The sequence below is a fragment of the Lagopus muta genome, chromosome 7, assembly GCF_023343835.1.
Source record: "Lagopus muta isolate bLagMut1 chromosome 7, bLagMut1 primary, whole genome shotgun sequence".
Lineage (NCBI taxonomy): Eukaryota > Metazoa > Chordata > Aves > Galliformes > Phasianidae > Lagopus > Lagopus muta.
Genome location: NC_064439.1, coordinates 36524594 through 36550827, shown reverse-complemented (window position 1 = coordinate 36550827; position 26234 = coordinate 36524594). Strand labels below are relative to the sequence as shown.

Here is a 26234-nt window from a genome sequence, read left to right as displayed (position 1 = left end):
CATATGTGTGCTACGTACACATACATACACACATACACACATACACACACACACTTTACTTTTATAGCATGATTTACAAAGAAGACATCGACTGTCAACATTTATCCCCTTTTAAGCAACATTAAAATAAAGCTCAGTCCAGCTATTAGCATAATAAAAGCTGCGTTACTGAAAAGATTTTGATCACAGGTCAAATGCAATTTTTGTCACAGAGCTTTGGTCCTCTACAAACTAATCAAAAGGAATCACCAGCCTGAACAAGATCTGAAGCACACCTGTTCCGATGCCCAATCTCCAGTGCGCTGGATTCCAGTATTAAATGGGCAGAGATGATCATTTGATGTCTCCTTCCAGCTCATCTGCTTTGCTTGCATTAGCAACACACTTGTCAGTAATGAGCTGAACCTCAAAAACAAGCATGTATGGCTTCCTTTTGAAATGAGTATTATTAACGAAGTGGTAGCTGTGGCTGGTTCTGCCCTCCATAGAAAAGTTGGAGTCTTTTTGAAGCTTACTAAATTCCTGTTTCTGCAGTGTAATACAGCACGGAATCTGTGCCTAATTTCATTCTGAAAAATAATTTTTAAATTAGGTTTATCTATCTTTTAACATCATTTCACAGGGTTTTCATCACATTTCATATACCTTCTTTGTTCTTGCATTAGAAGATAGTGGAAAATAAGGTTCCCAGCTATTTGATCTGGAGAATTAAAATAAGGAAAATAAATATTTGGTCTACTATCTGAAGTAAGTAATAATTGTATCTTCACTTGATAACTCCCCCAGTTGTGGTTTTTTTTTTTGTTTTTTTTTTTTTTTTTAAATCTTTTCCACCTTCTCTCTAAAAGCTACTAATTTCTGTTATTCTTTTTTGAAATAAAATGAACAACATTACACAAAATTTGATGGCACTAGTATGTATGTATTTATTACATATTATTATCATAAATATGACCAAGAGGAATGGCATACTTATTGTCAGCAAGGAACACTTTTGAAAGCACTCTTGTTGCTCCTGCATCAGGTAAAAGAACAGAATGTTGCATTCTTTATGGAGGGATAAGCTCTAAGAGCTTGTCATCAACTGATGCTGCAGCTGAGCATTTTTAGATACAAGCAACAGGCTTTGCTTCTGTTCTTAATCTCACTGTAGTTTTTAAGATAATTACAGAACAGCAGAATCTTATAAAGGAAGGCATACAAGCTCTGGAAAAGAAGCTGAATGCCTCTACAGGGGACATCTTCAAGTTCTTTCCTTTAAAGTCACATAATGTATTCAAGTTGCTTTCCCTAAACTCCCCAAAAGAGAATCTGAATATTTTGGCTACTGCCCAGGGATTTCTAAGTGCTGTTCCTATTACACTTCTGCTCAACTACTTTTTTCCTTCCCTATTCTACAAATGTTAAAGAACAAAAAAAATGTTCTGCGTATCAAGTAGATATTTCTCCTCCCTGGCCCTAACACACAGGAACTCTATGGTTAAAGCCCTGCTGAGATTTGCAGGCATAAATGTCAACTACAATACTCAAACCTTTTAACATATTTATTACTTCAGTCCTGATAGTTTTCCACTCCGTGGAATTAATTCCATAATTCAAAGTGCCACTTGTTAAAAAGCCAAGACATGGTAAAAAGCGTGCTATGATCACTGCTATCTTTACAGAAATACAGTGATTTCACTTCTCACAGCATACTTAAGTTTAATCAATTTTGAGGCTCTTGCTCTATGTGGTATTAATCATTCACAAAACTTAGGATTCTTCTCCTCATTTTGTAGGTCACTTCCATAAGCATTCCTGTGCAACCTGATCAGAGACAGCACATAGCAGACTTTTCTGAGATGAGCTCATATGGAAAGGGACGTGGAAAAGAGACATGGAAAAGGACAACATATTTAAGGAAGACATCCAGCCCCCAAAATATGCAAGACATATGTGCAAATGTGTATGAGGGAGAATGGAGGGAGAAAGACATTTGCATATGTACAAGCTGTACAATTCCGGACAACACAATATCTGTTAGGCTCAGAATTCAAGTAAATTTTAGTCTGAGTAGGCAAGCCTAACTCAAAAGAACAGAAGAAAGCACGCTCTTCTGATACATCTCAAGGTAAGGTTGCATGGGTTTAGTGTTACTCCAAAATCATCATAATTAAGAGTTACTTTGAGTAGTCATGATAGTGACATGCCTGCCCAATTCTACTTCAAATCCTGTTACATTCTTCACCTCAATAATTTCTTGTGACAGTAAGTTCCACGGTCTAATTATATGTATGAAAGACATATAATACCTTCCTTTTATTACTCTTATATTTGCCACCTTTAATTTCAATAGAATATATCTTTGTTCTTATGAGAAAAGAAAAACAGATGCTTCCAATTTATTTTCTTTTTCACTAGTATTCACTGCAGCATGAAGTGAACAGTTAAATGACTTAAGTATTTCATCCTGGCAATGCTGTTCAAGACAGAGTGAACTTGCCTGCCTACTAGCAGAATTAGAGAAAAATGAACAAGTGAAGGAAGGAAAGAAACTCAAACTTCATGAATTTTGAGCAAGATTATGAGATAACATCAGAAAACAATTACAAACGTTAAAAAGTCCCCTACTCAATGCCAGAACATCTATATTTGAAGACAAAATCTACAAACTCTAAACAACTGAAATATAAGCTGTTGCTGTAGATGTAGTTGCTACTGAAGGAGCGGGATAATAAAAAAGAAAGAGAACCCATCACATCACCTAAGCCTCTGATATCACATATATTAAATTCAGCATGCTATTTTAAGTCTGGTTGTAGAGGCTGTTATAGTAAACAGTTCCAACTTGCTTTGTGAGCATAAGCAAAATCACAGATGTCATCATCAGTGTCACAAATGAACAGTATAAAAGAAATTGATGCCACAGTTCTGCAAAGACATTTCTAGACATTTTGCTGAAAGAGGGTACCTCCATATTTGCACATAACTGCTGAAAACTGCACCAGATTCAAGCATGACTTCAACCAAATGTTCTATAAAATAGCAGTCTCTACAGAGAGGCAATAAATTTACAAAAACAATGGAGGAGATTTCAGAGAGACATCACAGCATTACAAACTGATGACACTGGTTATGATTTCAGGGGAAACCCTGCTACTACAAGACAGTTTCAGATAAACAGTAGGGCTGTCCATTACCTAGGCTATAGGATTGATCCCTAGCTACAAAGGTTACCTACCCTGAAACCCAGTGTCAGCCAGCAGAAGGCAGACAAAGCATAACTCCAACTTCCCTCGCTCTCCAGCAACAGAGATACTGCTGCAGCTATTTGCATCCAAACCAGCATCAGACCACTCACGCAAAATCACAGAACACAGGGAGCAAACTGACTTCAGAAATCTGGCAGTTGCTGCAGGAAATCCTACCCACCTGTCAAGTATCATTCATGCTTGCTCTGTGCATATTTGGATTGTTTTGGCTGAAACTCTCTCCTGCTAGATACTAAAAACCGCATGATAGTAAAACGGAAGTACAAAAAGAAAACCAGTATCCAACAGCACTGAGATCACAGTCCTTTTATGCCACTCGACTTAAATGAGGGTTACAGACTCTTCATTTTGAATAATTTAGTTGTTCTTCTCTCCTTCTTAGGGAAATGATAAAAACAGTAAAGCTGTTGACATCACAATGCCTCATTTTACAGTGTCATGGAATCCTGATCTTTGCACCAGTATCATTAATACACATTTGCTACAGGTCAGAAGGCATTACCTGTATGTGACCAGCTTTCAGGACTTGAAAGCAAATTTCTGGAACAGAGGAACAGTTGACAGTATACGTCATTTGGATCAGATTTTTTTTCTTTTTTCTTTTTTTTGAGGTATACTTTTAACAATGAAAGAATTAATGAAACAAAGTGACCTTAGACAGCTTAAGTTCTTACTTTTCTAAGCCCAAACCCACTGAAGACAGAGGGAAAGCCACCAGTCTGCTCTGATCAGCCCAGGGCACAAGAGCACAACTAGCTCTTACTTGCTGGCAGAACTGGATGGAAAAAGGAAATCTAGGTTGCTGAAATATAAAATGAAGCGTTTTAATCAAGTGTGATGACATTCAGATCGAGTTTCCAATAAATGCTGTGCAGCTTTAAACAAACTTGAGTGGTAAAAGTAGTTCTTGTCATACACACTCAATATTTCATGTATGAAATCAGGGTGTATATGCCTCCCATGTAAATAAACATACAAGTGTTACACACATACACACACACACACACACAGTCTGTAGTCTCTGTAGGTACTCTAACTCAGTTCAATGGCCATTAAAATAACTACTGCTACAGTAATGGCACAGTAAAACTGCAGCTCATTTGGAACCAATAAAAAAGAATGTGCTCACTTTAGCCCCTTTGCTCAGATATTTTTGAGTTCACACATGCTCTTATGCCATCTCCCATAATGGCAAATATAGAATTTCATCATCACTTCAGCAAATTACTTACGCTGCAAAATGATGCAGCACTGATCACAGCTAATAACTTTTGCTCTCAGTCATGATGACAAACTTGGCCTTGCCATTTGCATCACTGGGACTAATGGGGGCAAGTCTGTACTGTCCTTGGTGTCTGATCTTATAATCCTTTTCCACAGAACTATTTCTGTGCACGCAAGACAAATGGAACGAAGGGAAAGGTAAGCAGAAAACAGCCCCTTACTTCCTCAGAAAGACAACAGCTTTCTGGCAAGTGAACTTGGAAGGGGTGTTTGCTAACTGTGCACACTCTGAACACCACTAGCAAGAAGTGGATCAGATGCAGCACTGTGTTCATAAAGCTGTTGAACAGATAATGTCTAAAGGTTTTTAAATTTTTAAGTTACTACACATTACCTTATAATCTACTAAAATGAAATAAATGGTGAGCAAAATACAACTGAGCTAAAACCTACATCTTTTATTCCAAAGACAAAGTCTGGCACCTACAGTATATTCCCATTTTTCTTGGAACAATTTAGCTACTGCAGAATACATACTGAGGTAGAACAAAGCACTGTTTTAGAGCCTTCACTATTGTAAAGGATTTATCTTTAGATGCTGGCAAAATCCAAACACACATTCCATCTTACTAAGCATCTTTTCATCTTCACAGTTTGTTTCAGTTCTTTAAACCCAAGTAGAACATGCCCCCAACACTTACATGTGCCTTCCCAGCACACATGCTATAGCAGGAAGGCAACCAAGCTCACATATGTTTCTGCATAGTGGAAAGCAGGATCTAAGCCACCCATTAAAGCAGAACGGACTCAACTAAGGAAATCTAACTATTAAAAAAGTCTTGGCAGTCACTGTGACCAGTGTAGATGAAGATTTGTAAGAGAGGCTGCCCAGTGGCTGTTTTGCTGTTTTTAAACACTTCTCCCACTAGAGCTAAGAATGATCAAGAGACTCATCATCTCCACAAGTACTCCTACTGTAAACAGCTGAAGCTGAAAGTCAGATGCATTTCATGATTTTACTCCTGAGACATGCAGTTCTATTACTAGTATCAAAAGAGGTAAGAAAAAGTAACGGTAATTTAAGGCCTTGTTATCTTCAGCACTACTCGTAAAGAGGAATTTGAACATAAAATGCCCACCTTTTGTAATCCAGCAAGGGTGCTAAGGGTTCACACAGGACCAGTCCCTGCAGGCATGCAAGCATTGGAAAAAAACAGCTCAACACAATTTCCCTCTTCTATATCAATGCCTTACTGCACATTTTCCTTCCTTTATTTGCTATGTGCTCTCTTGCTCTACAATTATTTAAGTTTCCTAAAAATCAGAGGACTGTTAACAGTCAAGCTAATGCTGAGGAGACAAAAAACAATCCCTGCCCTCACCCTTACCTCACCCCCAAAGCAGCACGGCATGCCCTAGCTTTTCTTATACTGTGAAACAGGATAATAAATAGGAATATGGAGCAACATGAATTTGAGCGTGGCATTATTACTATTATCTTTAAACAAACAGCCTATATGTTTGCTTTTCATTAGCACCCTACAGTGGCAAAACTATAAACGTAAAAGTTAGAGACATAAAGGGAAAAAATGAAGTAGCCAATAGCAAAGACTTCAAAACCACAATCACACGGTTTGTTTTACAGCTGCTTTACATAACAATAAAAGTGTAATATACCATGGGTTTTCTGGCAGTGTGTACACAGACAGCATCACACGGCAATAACAAGAGTAAGCACAAATGATCTCTTTGGAACAATTAAGCAATTTGAGAAGCACCACTGTGTCCAAGAGCTAATGGGTCTAAAGAGATATAAAGGTCAAAAGTGTGCGTTTCTCTCTACTGACCAGCAATCTCACACACAACCCTCCAGAAGAGAGAATAACTGCCTAATCATATTTATAATCCCTATCAGAGAATAACCCTATATAAAAACACACATTAAACAAAAAAGAGGCCTTCCCTCCAGAAGCCAAAACAAGGTGCGTTCTTCCATCTAGCCACCTCAGCATAATAAAGGAAGAAAAATGATGCTTACTCTACTAGCATATAACCAGCTGAGAAAAATAAAATCACTGGATATACATAAAACCATAAGGTACTCAAGTTCAGTAGAGTTTGACACTTCTAAAGAAAGAATACGTAAATAAAACATAAGTTAAAACCCACAACTCTCCCAGTGACCTTGAACTCTATTAACATGAACACAGAGACATAGAAACACTTGTTGCTGCACACAGTTCATTAACGAGCTTCAACAAGGACTGAAATTTAGCCCTTGACCTAGCAGGCCATTAGGACATGACACATTCTCTTCTAGGAAAGCCAATCTAGCTAAACAGCACAGATTTACCAGTATTTTAATATTCAGAAAATGAGATTCTCCCACTGGAAGTAAAACATTTGCTAAAGCAGCAAATAGATGACTTTTCAAAGATGGCACTTAGTGTGTACATGCGAGATTGACTGGTAAAAATAATGACCAAAGGATACTGCACTTGTGTGGCATACAACTGTGTACTTGGTAAATGCTTGCACAGGCTCACCTACTGCACATTTTGAATGTTTTCATAACCCCAACATGAAGTTTAGATGCATCCTCTTGACTAGAAACTTTTTAAGTTAATAAAATGCACTTTTCCAATGAGCAAAAAGTAGATGACAAATATCTGTTCTTAGATATTCTTACTGAATGCACACCTTGCATTCAAATTGCCAATTTGGATAACTTCAAGTAATTCAAGAACACTTTCTTCTTTCCCTTTCATCAAGCTTCATGTTATTCATGATCTGAATGCTTAATTAAAAAAACTACATATACATTCAGTAGTTCAGATGATCACTGCCACTTCATTTGCAACTAAATTAATAACATAAGAAATGTTTTGTCAATTCATTTTTTATTCCTCATAAACATTTTACTTCTGTCAACAAGAGAACCTTGCCTGTGGAGTTGGACAAAGGCAATGGCTTTCTGCTGAAGAATCAGAATGATTAGCAGAAGAGAAAATGGTCCAGAACCCACTCAGCTCAGCAGGGCTGAGAGGCAGGAAGCCATCAACACAGCTCCATACAAGCCTGGGACAGTTTGCAGAATGAGTGGCAGCTCCATGGGCCAGACCAGTCACACAGCTCTCTTTTGTAGAGCTTTACGCCATTCCAGTGACCTGGTGCCAGTTAGATTGCAATGAAGAAACAGGAGATAAGTGCAAAGAGTGCTGGCAATGGGTGCAAGGGACTGGCAGGTTTACTGCTGGAAAGGGATCTGGCGAAATACAGTTTTTCCCCATTGCCCTCTGCTCCTAAGGGCCACATCTAGCCCCACCCCATAATTTCAGTCTTTCTTGCTGTGTCACAGTTTAGCTGCCAACTCCAGCTTTGCTCTTTCCCCTCCCCAGCCCATTCATTCTCAATCAGTGAAAACTGCTGTAAATAGAATAGACTTGACTGGCTATAGACAACTCTCCTTCCCAGATCCAGGCCCCAGTCAGTACTCCTTTCTTATCTCTCCTGAAGCCAAGCTGTGAACCACTAACAAATCCCACCCAGCTGTTCAGTCAGCCATGAGAGAGAACACAACACATCCTCACTTATCCTCAACCCTTCTCTCCACTTCTACAGCTATAACAGGATCACAACAGCTTACTTAATCCTCACTGCAAAGTGTTACCATGCAAAGGCTCCACTGACCAAACACTATTCTTCAGACTTCCCTTTCAAAATCCAGTACTAGTTAAAGATGCCCTAAATTGCCATATCTATGATGTTCACTGTTGCAACAAAACATGTACCTGAGAAATTTCAATCCTAAATAATTTGTCTGAACTTTACATCTTCTCATAAGGAAGATTCTGCTATGAAAAGCAAACCAAAAGTCACTGTAAAGCGATGCACCAAGCACCATCTATGGGCTAGAAAATTTGCATTTGCTGGAAAAAAAAAAGCTATCTGCAAGACATACCTGATACATTACAAAACCTCAAATGTAACAGTATTTATAGTCCTTAGGAGCTTAGTACACACACTGAATACTAAGTACTTTGCACTGGAATGTCTCATCACATGTAATAGCTCTGCAATATAACTAATATTTCCCCACCAAACAGTTACAGTCTTTCTAGTTGCTGAGGTTGAAGGTGAAGTAGGAGCACATAGACAGCAAAGAGATTAGCTGTTGGACGTTGTCATCATTTCTGCTACTGTCAAGGAAATAAAAAATAAAAACAAAATCAAAACAGCACTAATACATCTCAAAACACATTACCCTACTACAATGTAATAGCATCACAAAGAAACAGCTGTGATAACCTTGATGTGCATAAAACCGGAAAACAACCAAATCACACATTCAAGGTAATACAATAGCTGCTGAATAAAGCAACTCGCTTATTTACCTCAACCAGATAAGAAGGAAAAAAAAGTGATGTTGCAACAGAAGCAGAACTTAATTTTGGGGGGAAGAAAGAATACGGAGATATACACAAGCCCAAGGACTGGAGCTATTTTATTAAAGAACATTTAAATATAGCTAGAAATTTACATACCACTTTGCAAACACCACCAAAAAAAAAAGTCCTTTGACCTCAAAATTTTACATTCTAAATTCAACAGAAGAAATGCACGAAGATTAACCCTTCACAAAAGCAAGGAAAAGTGTTGGAGAGAAAACAATGGCTTGCTTTAAAAGGTGAAATGTAAAAAGAAAAGAGACAGGAACTTTTCCATAAAGGGCAGAAGTTAAACATTTTATGCGGCTAGAAGTGGTATCAATCAGACCAAGGATAAAGACAACATTAGTAGACTGGAATGAGGAACAAAGGGGTTTGAGAAGGAGGAGGACAGAAGAACAGAAACTGAGTTTTTTGTAGGTACTCCACATAGAAAGTACAAGGGTGGTGATCTAACTTAGTATTCCATTCCAGAGAGTGGTAAAAGCTTAGAGTAAGTGATTGTGGCTACTGCCTCCAGCCCACACCACCCTTGTGCTCCCACAGCCACTGCACTAGGGATGTTTAAGGGTACATCCCTGACTCTTTTCTTTAAGTCTGCCTACAAACCTGTTGGCCAAGAATTTGCTCAGCACAGTTCTGAGCATGCTGATTCTATCTGCCTCCACAACCTCCTGTGGCAATGGATACCACAACTTCACTATTCACTGCATAGAAGGCCTTTATTGTTTTAAAATGACTTAAGAGTTTCAGTGAACATCCTGTTTTTAGCATTATGGGATTTGGTGAATAGCTGTTCTTGTCATGCTTCTCCATCAAATGGTACAAAAGCAAGGTGTGCTCCTCTGGGAGATGCAGGAGGCCTTTCCTACTCTGCTTGCTTGCTTACTTCTCTTCTCTTCAGCCCACCTCCCTGCATTAATACTTCTGCCTTTATCTCCTTCTGCTCCTTTCTAGCTATCACTCCCTGCAACTCTCCCCTCTCCTTCCTACTGCTTGTTTTCTCACATCTCACTCACGCTCTTAATCGTGCACTTCTAAAGATACAGGTGGTCAATCCATGGCTCAAGAACTACACGCAGTTCATGTAGCAGGCAGGAGAGACCAGCAAAGATACAGCTGGGGACCTGTTTCAGGCATTATATTCTCCCAGGTAGAGTAGATTGTGCCTTCCTGATTTGCAGAGCATCATTAGCAGTATAAGATTGTATAAACACACTGACTTTATTGATATATGAATTTCGTACCTCCTGAGTAGGGCTGTAACAAAAGCAGCAGAGCAGAAACTATTGCTGTAATTTATATGCTTGCCTGCCTTTAAGAGTCACTCATTCTCAACAAGAGGTTGACCCACAGATGGCTCTCTCCACTTACTGAAGAGGAGGATGCCCCATCTCTTCTGCTCTGTATAGAAAGCATTAACAAAGCAGAACTAAATCATTGGAATACAAAAAGAAATGATCATTCTATAGTTCCATCTTTGTCACAACTTTTTCCTTCAGCATCCAGGGCAAAATTACCTCAGCCACCCTGATGCACTGCCCCTCACAATCACCATTAAGGTCTTGCACGATCTTGCTGTCCGTGGGAACACAACATCCTTCTGCCTGGAGTGGTTTTACGTCCTTTTCCATTCCTCACCTACAATTCATTTACTCACTCAGTCTCACCAATGCCTACAATCTAATTAACCTCATAAGGACACAAAGGGGATAGAACAAATTGGAAAAATGCTGTTCTAAAGAAAGCATTACAATTTCACTAGTGGCTTAAACCCTGGGATGCAACTAAAAGACTAGCAGATGAAGAGTAAGCCAAAGGCTTGACACTAGTTACATTCCTAGTCAGGGATTTCCTAGGTCATTTTTGTAGCTATAACACATCTTCTTGCCTGGCTTCCCAGATCACAAACGTGCTGCATGATCTGAAGCAGGAAGGAAACCATAGACACAGATTTAATGCAATTGAGGACTCCATTCTGACTCATGGTATTTTGAGATTTTATTTTGAATAGCCATTTAAGCATCCTGTCTTTGCTCTCTTGCCCATAGTCCCCCAGGTGTAAGCAAGTAGAAATAGTTTCATCAAAAGCCAAAACAATGAGATTCCCAAATTAAGAATTACCCCATCAAAAACAAAATTAGACAATCCTTATTGATAAACAATTTACAGGGAGGTTAAGGAGGGCACCAGCTATAAACGCTTGCATGCACTGCCTAATGCATCTCCTTTAAAAAGCTTACCAGGACACACAGGAAACAATGTGCAAATAGGGTATTACAGCCATCAGTTTGATTGATCAGAAAGTTCTGATGACATGACCTTTTGTGGAATACTACACTGTTGATATAATTGCTTTAAAACTATGTTATTACTACTGTGTGCATTTTAGCAATCTTTCAAAACCATCTGCAACAGTTAAGCACCTCTTTAATTAAATATACTGCACTTTCTGTATTATTTGTAGGCCACTTCTCAGGGCTGCCTGTACTTTGAAATAATAAGCAATACACCAAAACTTTCCGGAAGTTCTCCACTTGAAATGGCATATCCCTAACAGTGATCACTTAAATTTTCACCTTAAAATTTCAGTGGAGATGTTCAAACTACAACTGAAGCATTTTAGACAGCTACACCAATGATAGGCTTCCATGTATGAAAATCTCTACTGCCCTGGAGCTCTGCTGTTGTCTCATAGTATTCTGTTGAAGCTCCATATTTGCTTTTTTTCCATCAATTAATCTACTATAAAAAGTCACATACAGCTTCAGAACTAATTTGTAATGTTTCCAGGTCTTTTCACCCCTGTAAGCAGCTCTCTTTAAGATACTGGGCACTAAAAAGAAAGAACAACAAATACCTGTCTCCTGGTCTCTCCTTAATAGATGCTGCAATTAGTTTCACTGGCAAAAATCTACTGCTGAGATAAAGCAGAAAGAGCATTAAATATTGGCAGTCCACCTTCCACAGGAAGTACCTCTGCTCTAGCCAAAAGCATTTGCTCCTGCCTTTAGAACTGCCAGTACCAGTTCAAGATTCTCTAGCTTTCAGCAAGTCCAGCTGCTCCAGGGGAAAAGGTGAGAAATCCAGTTTTCTCAACAATCATTAACATCAATACAAAAAGGGCAAAATATTAACATGCTGATTTGGTTTACGCTCACTTTTGACTCTAAAAGTTGAAGCACTTGGAGGAATCGAGGGCTTCGATTCTGAACTGATTCACAGAAACACAGAAGCACAGAAATATAACCAGATTCTACACCATTAATCACACAGCCTCTTTAATCCAATTACTTTGTATTTTCTCTTAAACAAATGAACTGCCAAAACTTGGACTGTGCCCAGTTACTGAAACAGCTCAACTTAATCTTACCTGATCTATATTTTCAGTTGTGAAATCAGAGAGGAAATGGGGGAAGATGTACTGTCTGATTTTACATCTGCCATGAGTTATAATCTGTACGCCCCACTCTCCTTTTCTCCCCCACCTGCCGTCATAGGGTGTGCAGGTTAATAAAGAAAACAACACCGCATGCTGTATGTTGCAGTTAAGCATACAGATCTGTAATATATTCTCCTGGTGATGTCAATTAGCCCCTCACACACAGAAAATATGTATTAAATGCACTGCAGTAACCACTACACTTTCCACAAATGCCTTGGAAGACCAACTGCATGCTGATGAAATTTGCAAATTGGCAAGAGAAACAAGAAAACCCTTCTGAATTCCAAAGTGTACAGTGTTTATTTTGACAGTTTAGGTTTATTTATAGTACTTGACTATACATGCTCTCTAGTTCCTCTTGTAAAATAATGAAGTCAGTATTTAGACCTCCACTGCTAAGCCTCAGAGGGAAAAATAAGTATAAACTTATTTCACTCAAATAAATGTACAGATTGGCAAGATTCTACTATAATCACTAAATTACATCATTAATTTACCTTAGTACTTTTAAGTACTTTCTTTCCTGGAGAAAGAACAGCCTTTTACTTTACATGTGGTGTGCAAGTCTTCACAGATACGCAGCAATCTCTTAACCCATTCATACAAAATAATATACTTTTTCTGTTTGGCACATGAAACATTCGTAAAGAGAATCACAGAACTACAGAATGGCTTAGGTTGGAATCTCAAAGATCCCCTAGTGGGTTGTATGCACCACATTAGGGAGCCCAGGGCCCCATTCAACCTGGTTTGAACATATCCAAGGATGGGGCATTCATAGCTTCTCTGGGCAGCCTGTGTCCCCATGCTTCTCTACCCTCTGACTAAAGAATTTCTTCCTAACAGCTAACCCAAATTTCCCATCTTTTAGTTTAACGCCATTACCTCTTGTCCTATCATGTAATAAGTTGCTCCCTTTCCTGCTTTATTAGTTCCCTTCAAGTACTAGAAAGCAGCAAAGAGGTCTCCCCAGAGCCTTCTCTTCCCCCAGCTGAACAAGCCCAGCTCCCCCAGTCTTTCTCCATAGGTGAAATGCTCCAGCTCTCTCATCATCCTTATGACTCTCTTCTGTACTCACTTCAACAGCTCCATGGCTTTCTTGTACTGGGGGCCCCAGGCCTAGATACAGTACTCCAGCTTAGACCATACAAGGCCAGAGTAGATGGGGACGGCCACCTCCCTCTTCCTATTGGCCACCCATCTTTGGATGCAGCATTGGTCTATTGCATGCAATTGCAGAAAAGCACAGGCAGAAGCTGCAGAAGTCTCACAATTGAGACTCCTCCTATTGAAGAGCTGCACAAGCTCCTCAATAGCCTCAACCCACCGGAATGACTCCCAGCAAGGCAGGCTGGCTCCATCTCAGTCCTAGAACCACTTCTTTGACAGCAGGGCCAAAGTCACTGCCTGTCAGGCTGCATCTCAGCTGCCCATCAGCTCCCAGTCACTAACAATCTGCCCTTGGTGGCATGTGGCATCCTCAAGTGCAAAACTGTCCACTATTGCTTCATCTCTGCCCTAGGCCAGCCAGCTCTTTCTGTGGTGATAATTTTGTCTTCATATTTAAGAGATTCAAGCCCTTTCACTGTAAATACTTCACACACATTTCCCATTTATGTCTATGAAGTACCATGCACATATCACAAATACTTCTTAAAACAAAACCAGACATATCACCCACTGCTATATACAAACATTCAACACAAAAACCAAGGCGTGCAGAGTTGGAATACAACTGAAATTAAACCAAATTAAAGACTGCATAACGCAAAACATACAATTTGTCAGATAAAACATATATGCAGCGTAATAAATACAGTTGCACAGTGCCCTCTGAGGGCAGCAAAGCTGCAAGTCAAATAATAAAATTAAGTGGTAGACAAGAGAGTGTGCACAGAAGGGATTTCAGCCCCTTTTGTTCTGAGCCGTGGTACGATTTCACAGCCACTCTCAAGATTCATCGTCCCGATATTTGGCATGCAAGAGCACAGAACGCAGCTCATATGGGAATTGCTGAGCTGGGATGTGCCAAACAGAATCTACTGTGGAATCAGGGAGCTACCACCATGGGAACCCAGCAGCCTTGCCTGTAAAGTGAGTGATTTTTTTAAAGGGAGCCAGTAAAAAAACAGAAACATCTTCAGAAATGTGAACTCCTGGAATATTAGCTAATCAATCCGCGGCAAAAAAGCTGCTGCCCTGCTGCTATTGTCTGAGCGCGTCAGGCAGAGGACTTTCCCCGCAGGAGCTGCTACCTACAGACATTCAGAATCACCACGTACAGAAGCAGTGTTATTTTTATGGCTTGTGAGAGCCCATACACAGCTGTGGAGGATCTCTAAATTAGTTAATATACCGTTTCAAAAGGAAGAGTTATTTCTCCAGGGACAGTGTTGCCAAACAAAGGGGGGAGGGGGGGAAATGGTGAACCACGGGTAATTTGTATGACAACTGTATTTTTCAACTACACACTGCTCTAATTAGGAAGGTCCTCCTCATCTTAGGGCTGGGAAGTTCTCACAGAAAATATCCCCGTTTCAAAAACTACAGGGGGAGATGTGAATGAAAACAAGGAGTGCTAAAATCCCATGTACAAGCTGAGAATTTTCATCAAATATTATCTGCACTTTTACTTATCTATCTCTGTTGTGGTTTTGTTTTTCAAGGAAGGAAAATCACCATTTGTGTCATTCTTGCTCTAAGAACGCGTGTGCATATTAAAAACAAAACTAACCTGTCTTACTCTAATTAATACTTTTAATTGCAAAAATAAGACCACAAAGTTCTAGCTAGAATAGGTCCACGTGCAGGAAGGTTTATTCCAAGCGTGAAAATAATTTAGAAAACAAACAATGCTACAGCTTAACAGTGACAATCCATCCTCAGAGTGCTGTAGAAACAAATGCAACCCAAACAAATGCTAGACTTCCATAGTGTGTAGATGAAATACATTAATTGGAAGAGGATATCATTGAGTTCAAAGCAGCCTTTACGCCACACATTTTCTGCAGACTTCTCTCTGGCCAAGCAACCTTAATTCCATGCCACAAAGTCTTGAAAACTATGAATATTCCACCTATTATAGCACAGAGCGCTGCTCCTACCATCTATACTGAGACATATATTTATTAAGTGCTGACAGTTAACTTTCACAAGACTCTTAGGGAGATCTGGTCCTTATTCTGTGAATTTACAGAAATGGGGCTGAAGGAGCCAGGAAACACAACTGTATTTTATTATTCTTTAAATAATGAATCTGCGATGGCATTTCACTCTGAAGCGATGGTAAGCCTTCCAGGCAAATGTCTCCTTCAGCAAAGATTTGAAAATTATTTTTGTTTAAGTAACAGCTGGTCTTGCCTATATGGACTTAAATGAGCCATGTGGAGACAAACTTGTTTCAGTTTGGGTAAGAAAGATTAAAAAGCATTAATTCTAGTTAATATCCATTTTGGTCCCTCTACACAGATGGAAAAATACCATTAAATTACCATGCTTACATACAGTCAATACCAGACACCCAATAAAGCACAAATTCAAAGCCCTGCTCGCAGCACAACCAACACACGCAGTTCAGCTGCAAGTTAGCCTGAAACAAAGGAGATTTACATTCATTTCTCCACTTTGCCACAGACTTCCTGCATGACCTTCGACGAGTCACTTAGTTTTTGTGAGCTGCATCTCCCTGTCTGTAAAATGGGGGAAAATCATTTGTTTCATAACCTTGCAGCCATTAGCAGATTTACTTTCAGAGACACTTAAATATGGAGGTCAAAGAGATGACTTTTTATAAAGAGCATAAGCAGTATTTAAACTTTAATTAACTTCTGTTAAAGCTTTAGAAACCTCACCACAGTGATAGAACCAAAGCTTTGGTGCAGGCGCTTTGTGTGTACCTACACACAAAGAAGGTCTGCCTCCACAGCGAGATGGAAATACATTCTGACATCTGCAGGCAGTTGTCAGCGCAGCCTCCCATGACCCAATGCAAAGATATGCCATACTGCTATCCCCAAAGTATACATCAGGCCAGAAGTCCAGTGCCTCCAAATACCTGAACAACAATACCTATTGTTCTAAACCAACAGCTGCAACTTTCTGATACCATACAAAATAGGAGATGGAATCACCAGGTACCAGCTCAAAAGATTTAAAGCACCTTAGGACCAGACAGTTATTCTCCAATCCATCTATACCACCAACCACTTCTGTACTTGATAGCCACATTTAACTGTTCTAACCTAACACTAGTGTCACAAGTCAAATCATTTTGCGGACAGCAGAAAATTAAGGATCTCTATGATGCTGGCCTACTAAAAACATAACAAAAAAGAAGCAAGAAGTACTCAGCCAAATGCTGCGCAGACACACACACACACACACACACACACACACACACACTGCAGCAGGACACTGATGAAAACAGCACTGCCACCACCAGAATTCACAAAACTGTAAAGAGTAAGTCTTTTAAGAAAATATTGTCAAGTTTGAAATCCATTTGTTAAAGCAAGCCAAGCATATACTGCATTCCCTCTATAAAAGGAACAGTAGCAGGCTGCATAAAACCAAAATCACACCATGGGGAGCGGGACAAGAGGCACAAACAGGTTACCAGAGATTATGAAGCAGCCAAAAGATGGACCAGCACCAGGTAAGCCTTTGGGGGGACAGAGGCAAGCTATGGCAAACCAGAAGCAGTGAAACTACTGAGGGGAGAGGAAGTTTTGGGATAAACTTCCCCTCATGTTACCGACATAGGTATGAAGCCCACACATCTGCTCAATCAGAGGGTGTTGAGTGTATTGGCATTATTTATTTATTTATTAAGCAGTTGATTTGTGGGTCACATACATGAAAATTTGGTCACTGCAAGCTACAAAACTAAAAATGAAACTCATCTGAATGTAAGCCATTTTGTTTGAAATATCAAATGGTTTTCATTATTTGTAATAGCAACTTATATGTGGTGTTTTATAAGAAAAAAACCAAAACAATTCTTACTAAGAATCGTTTACAACCTAAAGCTTTTCCCTTCAGTTTGCAGAGTTGCTGTGGGACGCATTAAATAACCTGAACTCCCATTACTGCAATAAGACTGCAAGAAGAACAACACTTTGCAGTGAGGCCAAAAATTAAAGCACTGCCTACCACAAACTGCCATCAAACACAGGGCACTATGCAAAACAGGGGGAAAAATTCCAAATATTTCCAAAATAATATAGGATGCAGTTTCAGATCCATTTTTTAAAATGTGACTTCTGAGACTCTGGCACCCCTAAAGTGAGACCTGAAAATACGTGCAGAGGCAAAGGCTGCAGAGGGGTGAGAGGCTTGAGGGCAAAGGGAAATCAAGGATGGGCAAAGCAGTGAAGATGGAAATTGAAACTAAGTTCCAAAACCTGTATTTAATACCTTCCTCACAGCGTGCCAGTAACACTCATAGAAAAAAAAGAAAAATAAAGGAAAGCAGTGACAATGCTAGCAGGCTTCCCCAGAGGAAGTTCTGGCAGCTTTAAACATCATGCAGCAACACAGTTCTCTCACTTGCTTCATATCCTCACCCTCACCAACTATTTTTTTTCCCGCAAAGCCGAGTTTTCTCCATGACTGTGATAGCTGAAACTCACCCCAGTGTTGTGGCAATCAGTACCTGCCTACCCTTTTACCAAACAGCTGCTACAAAAGCAAATTCCCTGTGCTTGAGCGTGCAATCTGAACCTTGTTAGCCATAAGCAGAGCAGTGCTTCACTCTTGGCACTCTCTTTATTGAAGTAGGATGGCTTCCACCCCATGTTGAGCAATACCAAAACTTCTTTGGTCACACACAAGCCAAAACCTCTCCATTCATGTTTTCCTACTTACCAACACACAAAGAGACACAGCAACAATTACACCAGTTTCACATACTGTTTGCAGGAGTTGCCAGCTCTCACTGTCACTCATTTGCAGGTTGGAAAGAATGCAGAATACTTACATTACAGGTGAGAATTAATCATCGCTAACTGCACTATGAACTAATTATTGCTATTAGAAATATTTATAAAGGGTGAAACAACACAAACTTACTACGCAGGCCTTAAGTGCATTATCCACAGTTGTCTATGTAATTAAAAAATTCACAGCCATATTCTATTTTGACAGATAGTCTGCTAGCTCTGCTTTACCTGCAAATGATGCCAATTCAAACAGGAACAAATTAAGGATCTAACATTATTTACACAAACCTTCAGGTGAAGCCTGCAATCTGACACACTTGTACATTATCGCAACTTTGGGATAGATTCAGACTGCAGTCCTGGCACCTCAATCACCCAGACTGTTACATACAGAGCAAGCTAGGCTCGATGCTTTTCTGAGACATGCTTCTGGGTTTTTTTTTCCCCATGAAAAAAAAAAAAATAAAAAAAATCAGGATATGGTGAGAGGAGGAGGAGGAAGCATGTGGACTTCATCTTGACATTGAGTCAGGATGCAGACGGGACAGACACTTCCAAACCAGCAGCTGGAGCTCTGGTAATACACAGGTAGTCATTAATATCAACAAAACAATATTGACCTCTGAAATCTGTAGCTATAACATCAGTTATCTTCCAAGCAGTATGAAAATCTTAGTATCAATCTTGACTTCTACTGTACTCATATGCCTCAACTTATTCCTTATGTCATTAATTACGTGCCTTGGGACTGATACTGAAAGAGTGGCTCTGGACCATTAGGCTAACCTGTGCGTCAGTGCTGCCCTGCAGACCAACAATAGCAAAATGCTTCAGTAAAACTATCCACGTGCATTTATGGCTGACACCTCAGTACCAAATTAAACAGTTATTTATAAACAGAATTTTCCCCAACTGCTGCTATCATCAACATTAAAAGGCCTCAAACCTACTTCAGGCACAGCAAGAAAATAGGAACAGAGTTGTGCTTTGGCAACAAACCAGACTGAAAGCAACTTTCCTCTTGAATGAACAAGCATAACCAAAGATGTTACACTACTATTGCCTCCTCCCCAAAAGCAAAGAGGCTTGGGCCACCAACCAGTGAACTGAATCAACTTGCTAGATGCTTTAAACAAAAGGTACAAGTTCCTAAAACTTACTTAAAAACAAGCTGTTCCACAAAGGGCAACCAAACAGCCCTGCTTGTTATTTCATAGGCTAATGCGCGTGCTTCTGTAGGGCACCCACTGAGTGATGAATTCACACTTCCACTCTAAGACACTCTTTAGAAAAGAACTCTGAACTAAAAAGCTCAGAGCATTTTGCTATTTCCTGCTTCTCTGTCAGGACTCTTATTTATGTAAGATTAGAGCAGCCAGGCAATAGATTTATAAACCAGAAAAAAAAACCAAAAAACCAAACAAGGAGAGTTTCATACTCTTCTTTACAGGCTAGTTTCAGAAATAGACACAAAGCAGCATGACAGATACAAATGCAATTGTTAGAAAACATCAACAAAACAATCCCCAAAACAAACAGTAAACATATCAGCACACATATAATAATCTCTGGAGGCCCCCCCACCTGGAAACTATTTAAAGTCATCCAAGCATGCAAAAAGTACTGTCAGCCATTCAGCTGAGCAGCCCTTCCCCTGCCCTCCTCAGGACCTCTGAGGACAGCTACAAGAAACGCAAGCATGGTTCAGCTCCTCTTCTTCCCCTGCCTTCCCCAGAGAAGAAATCAACACCAACCTGCAGTTGGGAGGTGGATCTAAGGTGATGTCAGCCAATTCCTTCTGAATCCTGTGGCAATAAAAGCAAAAAAGGAACAAAGGTAAGTCACTGTGTAGGACAGCAGTTAACACTTACGCCTTACAGACATATAATGTCACCGCGAGTTTGCAACACTACGTAAAGCAGAGGAACATTCAGTTATAGCCTCCCACCCATCTGAGCACACTAAGCAGCACAGACACCCTATTACAGAGGCAGAAAAGCAGACAGGCACTGCAAACTGAGCCCAGAGAGGTGCATCACTCTGCACTCCCACAACAATTCCAACCACAAGGGCAGTGGAAAAGATTGTCCTCTTTACTCTGCCAGTCAGTCTGTAAGTGAGGGGGATCCCTCTGCGAATGCGATGCACCAAGGGCTAGGAGGAAACCACAGTCAAAAAGAAAATTTGTCTTGCTGGACTGAAAGCAGCAGTCATCACCAAATTGGATCCACTCTGCTGCTCATCATCACCCTGAGAAAGAAACACCAGTCCCAAGGGAGTGAGCAACTGCAAAATTCCTGAGGACACTTAAAGAAAAGGGAGTATCTATTTCCGAGGCTCCAGCACACTCCTGCAGCTTTTCCCTCCCCTAAGAACCATACCACATCCCCACATCCCTCCCCCCAGAATGCCAGACGCTCCCTCCCTTCACCACGCTCAGACAACACCCAGTGCTCCCTGCCCGGACTATTCTGGGCTCAGCACCACACTGCTTTTGCCACAAAATACCCAACCAGCTATCATCCCCTTCCCTGGAGTCCCATTACTGTCACTCAAGCTTCCCCTCCGGATCTCCCCACCCTCTCTCCTCCTTTAAACTATGCCAGCGTCTCCTGCCTCTCTTCCACTTGTCATGCATGAGAACCACAACCTTTTCATACTTACAATCAGCAGGCTTGTAAAACTATCCTCTTTTTAAAATAGTTTAGGGCACGACATGTAAACACCACTTACTGCTATCTACGAGCTTGCCATGGAAACGTGCTGAGTGGAGATCTGGAAAAACCAAACTGCCTTAACCCCACAAAGCCACAGCAAACTTAGCTGTGATGACAGGACATTTGCATAAAACCCCAGCCACTTTTCACACCTGAAGACATAACCTCTCTGTGCTGCTTGGCAAAGCTCTGCACTGAGATGGTTTATTATTCTTACTGGAGCACTCTCAGTTAGCTTGAAAACTTCCATTTGTCAGCTTAACTCTCTGGAGCAGAATGATGCTGGACTTGGGTGAAACAGAATAAATAAGAAAGAATAACAGCTCTTTTCTTTTTTAAAAAAAAAAAAAAAAAAAAAAAAAAGAACAACAAAAAACCTGAATGGCTCCAAGAGTGTGTGCTGATGAAGAAAGCTGACTGTCATAGCATTTCTCTCACATACAGACATTACTTTGGAACAAAAACTATTTCATCCTCAAAAACTGCCCCTAAAACACTATGTGCCATAAGCAAAACCTATTTTAGAGCAGAATGTGCACAAGTGGATGTGCAAGTGGATTATTTATTTTACTTCACATCAAGTCATACACCAAAAATTCAATATAAGCGATGAACAGTCAGAAAAGCAGCAATACATTCAGGGGGGGAGATTTAGAGCTACATTACACCACTTCCACTGATTATATGCACCCTTCCAGTGCAGGTGGTTTAATAAAGCCCCAAATCTCCCTTTCATCAAGCAAACTCAAAATTCTTCACAAGCATTAATTAATCCTCAGAGCAGAAAAAAAAAAAAATCCATTATATATTCATCCCAATCTACAGAGAGGAAGACTGATGTTGAAATTAAATGCTTTACCCAGGACCACAGAGCTGCCAGAAGCAGAGAAGGAATGAAGGTCCTACATACCAATCCTACGTCCCTACTGCTGACACAAACAAGGAAAAGGAAAGAGACTGGAGATAATTGGGGAGCAGCATGACAGCCAGGTGGAAGAAGAGACGGGAAAACACTTGGGATGGAATTGAGGCAGAAGCAGGATAAGAGCCCAGAGCACAGGAAATCTGGGCACATTCACTACACAGTGAGGCTGAAAAAGTGAGACAATGGCAGCTCAGTGTGGAAAGACTAATATAAGACTAAGTGATAGAGATGAGGAATGGGAGCAACAAGAGATCAGCAGAGGAACAGCAAAATCAAATGAGGAAGGAGAGAAGATGCAGCAAATCAGTGAGAAAACTGACTGCAGCCTCACCTCTTGGCACTGGTAGACAGCAGCTTAGAGTTTTTACTCATGCTGACTTTGCTTTCCTTCTTCTTAGGGGTGCTTGTCTCTTTCTCTGTCTGTTGGTTGGAGGATGAAGATGAGGAGGAGCTGGTGCTGGCCCTCGAATCGTCATCCGACATAGCGACCCCCCCACCACAACCCCAACCTGGAGAGGAGACACCACGGGGCGTGGGGAACAAACGGTGAATACACACACAGAGAAAGGCAGCTGATAATCTCACTCTGTGTTTAGGCTATACTCCCTTTAAAGGGTCCTCGTGTCTCCCTCTCCTCCTCAGGCGCTACAGTCAGGCAGGAGGAGCAGCAGCTGCTCCTGCACCATTAACGCTGAAGGAGAAAGGGACTTTCAAAGCTTCTTCTCAGGAAGCAGCGAAAGAAGGGACTGGAACAAGGACAACCACAAGGCTCAGGGAAGCTCACAGCAATTCCTTCTAATCTCCCATGCAAGAGAAGCCATCAGAACCTACCAACAGCCAGTCTAGGGTGCAAGGGACAAACATGGAGCAGCTTGGGCCTCTGCGGTGGGAGGGAATTGGGAAGGGATGGGCTGAGGGTGACTACTGGCAGCACTGGGATGGAAGTGGGGCATCGGGGTGAGATCCCAACGGAGGATCCCTGAGCAAAACCTGTGCCCTCTGGATCAAAACCCACGCCTGCTGGATCGGGTGTTGGGAGCACTGTGGGGCATAAAGGGACCAGAGAAACAGGGGGGCTAGGGGACAAGAGCACATGGGGGGGCCCACTGAGGCCCACTGCACTGCAACGCACACCGGCAAGCGGGGCTGTGCTGAGTGGGGGGGAGGGGGAGAGGAAAAGCAGGGCCAAGGCCTAGCGGGGTGAGGGCCCGGGGAGCAGCAGGGGGGGGGGAAGGGGGTCAGCTCTTCCATGCGGGCAGCCCGGGGCAGGAGGCAGAGCGGGGGGGCGCCGCGGGGCAGGGCTGGCCCCGAAGGGAGCCGGGAGCCGTCGGGAGAGAGGGGGCACCCGGCAGAGCCGGCGGACGCTGGGGGGGGGGAGGCGGGGGGGGGGGGGGCTGCGGCGGGCACAGGGCGAGCGGCGGCGTGCCGGGGGGGCCGGCACCGGGCCGCCTTCCTCCCGAGGCCGCTGCCCCCGGGGAGCCCCCCGCCGGACGCCCCCTCCGCTGCCCGGGGAGAGCCGGGGGCCGAGGGAGCCGGGCGCACTCCCCCGGCGAAGGGCCCGCAGGCCGGGCAACGAGGGGCAGGGGGGACAGCGGTACCTGACAGCCCCGGGCGCGATCCCCCTGCCCCGCCGCCTCCCGCCCCATCGCCGGGCCGCGGCCGGCCCTGCCCCTCGCCCCTGCCCCCGGGAGCGGCGGGGAGGACGGCGAGGGTTGCCCCGTCCCCGTACCTCTCCCTTTGTGTCTGGCTGCTCCTCCTCGGTGCGGCTGGGCCTGGCCACTCGTGTCTCTCTCGCTGGGAGAGAAGCGGAAGTGCTGCAACAGCAACTATTAAACAGGCAATGGCTTCCCTAGCTGCCTCCCCCACCGCCGAGCGGGGCTGGGGGGCGGCGGGGCCGGGGCGACACCCGGCGCGGCCTCACGGCGAGCGGGGATCGGGGGGAGCTCGGGGAGCCCCGCTCCGGGGCTGGGGGGGATCCCGGCAGCCGCAGCCTCCCCCCTCCCCTTCGGCGGGTGCTGGGGAAGGAAGAAAGGGGCGATCGGAGGGGACGGGAGTTCGTAATGGGGATCCTCGGGAAAGTGCGCTGCAGAGGTGCCGGCTGTGAGGGTAACCCCGGCTGCCGTCTGCGCTTCAGTGCCAAAGCCCCAAAGGGACGAGGTGGAAGCAGGTGGCTGAGAGAGGGGCAAGCTGCTTCTTTAAGGCTGAGCTGAGCCGGTGCTGTTGGGTCCGAGGGGGGGAAGGGGGGGTGCTTTTTGCTTTCCCCCTATTCTCACTTCTCACCTGCTTTGTCCCTCCAGCACCAGCAGCAACTTCTCACCTGTCTCAGTTGGAATGCAATAAGAAAAAAAAAAAAAAAAAAAAAGAGCCCAGCCCAAACCCCCACACATCGAGCCCCGAAGGAGCCCCGTCAGCTCTCACCTGTTCCGGCCCCACCGCAACAGCTGGATGTCCCCTGCCCCCCAGGTCAGCCCCGAGCCCGCAGCAGCGCTCGCCTTCACCCGGAGTTCAGGATTCCATTGTCCCCCACGCTGCACTCGGTGACATCACTGACACACAAAGAAGGGGCACTTCGTGATGTCATCAGCGCTTGCTAGGAGAGGGAACGAAATCCTGGGCTCGGGGCTTTGCAGCCTCAGTGAGAAAAATCCCCTTCCATTTTCCAAAGGTAAAACTATCGGGGATATTTATTTTTCCCCGAGTCCCCGGCGGGAGCAGCAGTCAGCCGGCTGGGGTGCTGTTGCATTGTGCTTTCCGGGCTCCTTACTCTTCTCCCCGAAATACTGGCGGCCGATCCCTCGCTCCCTGCCCGCCCTGGGAAGCGAAGCACCGTGGCTGTGGCAGCCGGCACCCCCAGCCAGCAGCCCACGCCGGCCCGGAGCCACGCCAAGCGGCCGCCCGTGGGCTGCACCCGGGGTCAGTTTGGCTCAGCGCCGCCACTTTCCACCGCGCACCGAGGGATCCCGTCTCGAATTACTTGACGGCCGAAAATACAATGGCTGTCGCCACCGTACATCATCATAATTAATAGGACTTTGTATTTTCATCGTTGCTCCTGCTGGAGGACCGGCGGTCTGCTGGCGCGGAGCGGGGTCACCGCGATTCGGCAGGGCGAGGGGGCTGCACGACAAAACGGGGGGGCGAAAGGACGCCCGGCCCCGGGTCAGCTCGGGGCATGCAGCGCTGCTTCGCGGCTGCCAGGTGCGGGGTGAGGCGGGGGGCGGCCGGGTCTCCCGGGGCCGGGGGGGTAGCGCTGCGCCCGGCCCCGCACGCCAAGATGGCCCCAGCGGGCGGTGCGCGGTTCGCCACTGAGGGGTGCGGCGGGCTGAGAGCCCAGCAAGGCTCCCTCCGGCCTGCCCGCCTGGGGCCTGCGTGCTGCCTGCTGTGCGGCCCGGCCTCTGCCTGGCTGTCTCGCAGAGGCTACGCGTGATGGTGGGCTGGAGGAGCCGGGGCACTGCTCCCTCGGGCGTAGCCCATGCAGATGGAACAGGGGGCAGATGGACCCCGAAGTGAACCTTGTTTCACCTCCTGGGTTAATCCCCGGACTCCCCAACAAACTTGCTGCCCGGTCTCCCGTGTGGTTGAACAGTGGAGGATATTAGATAGGCACGCCAATGACATTGTAAGAGTCATGCTAATAGAAGAAGGAATTCTACTGCAATTTCACACTTGCGGTTTTGTTTGTTTCCCAGCCACCAGTCTTTCCTATCTCTGGCATTGCGTATTAGGACATGGTGAATTGTCCTCCATAAACAGCTGGCAAGCAGAGCCAGCCTACCTAGTTTCACCTATTCGAATGGCACTTGTGAAGTCCTTTAGAAAATGTAGAGCTTTGATACATTCACGATTGACAAAGGCCTCACAGGAAATGGTCAGGCTGGATGGGGCACTGAGCACCCTGATGTAGCTGTATTTATCCCTGTTCATTGCAGAGCAGTTGGACTAGATGACCTTTGAGGGTCCCTTCCAACTCAAATGATTCTATGATTCTGTGGTGAAATAATACGTCATGAAAACTGGCATTTAAATAAAATTGGATGATCTGTATCACTCTGTGTCCCTTGTTGATGAAAGGGGGACCGAATTTAACTCTCTGCTTCACAGCAGTTAGCAGTCTGTCACTGTCCTCCTAACTCGTGCATGGAACTTTGGAGGATGAGACTGGTGATACAAGCAATGGGCGTGGGAGATGAGAGGACACAAATCACTTGGCTTCACAAATGCCACTTCTTATAGAACAAGTTTTAAAAACAGAAGACCTTCACTTTCACTGAAAACAAACCTCTAG

The 26234-nt window shown here is 43.4% G+C and overlaps 1 protein-coding gene across 3 annotated transcripts in view; it reads right to left on the bottom strand.

Annotated features, from left to right (window-relative positions):
- Positions 1-24386, bottom strand: part of UBE2E1 (ubiquitin conjugating enzyme E2 E1) — a 44499-nt gene extending 20113 nt beyond the window's left edge. Inside the window, exons 1-3 of one of the 3 annotated variants that reach the window (XM_048952270.1) lie at positions 24368-24386; positions 22281-22369; positions 20062-20112 (exon numbers count right to left, since the gene is read on the bottom strand). In XM_048952270.1, coding sequence (XP_048808227.1) covers positions 20062-20112; positions 22281-22321 — 92 coding nt within the window. In that variant the 5' untranslated portion in view covers positions 22322-22369; positions 24368-24386. Of the gene's footprint in view, positions 1-20061; positions 20113-22280; positions 22459-23678; positions 23839-24367 lie in introns of those variants that run through there. The other 2 variants (XM_048952268.1, XM_048952269.1) reach the window with 2 other exon arrangements.
- Positions 24387-26234: the final 1848 nt, after the last annotated feature.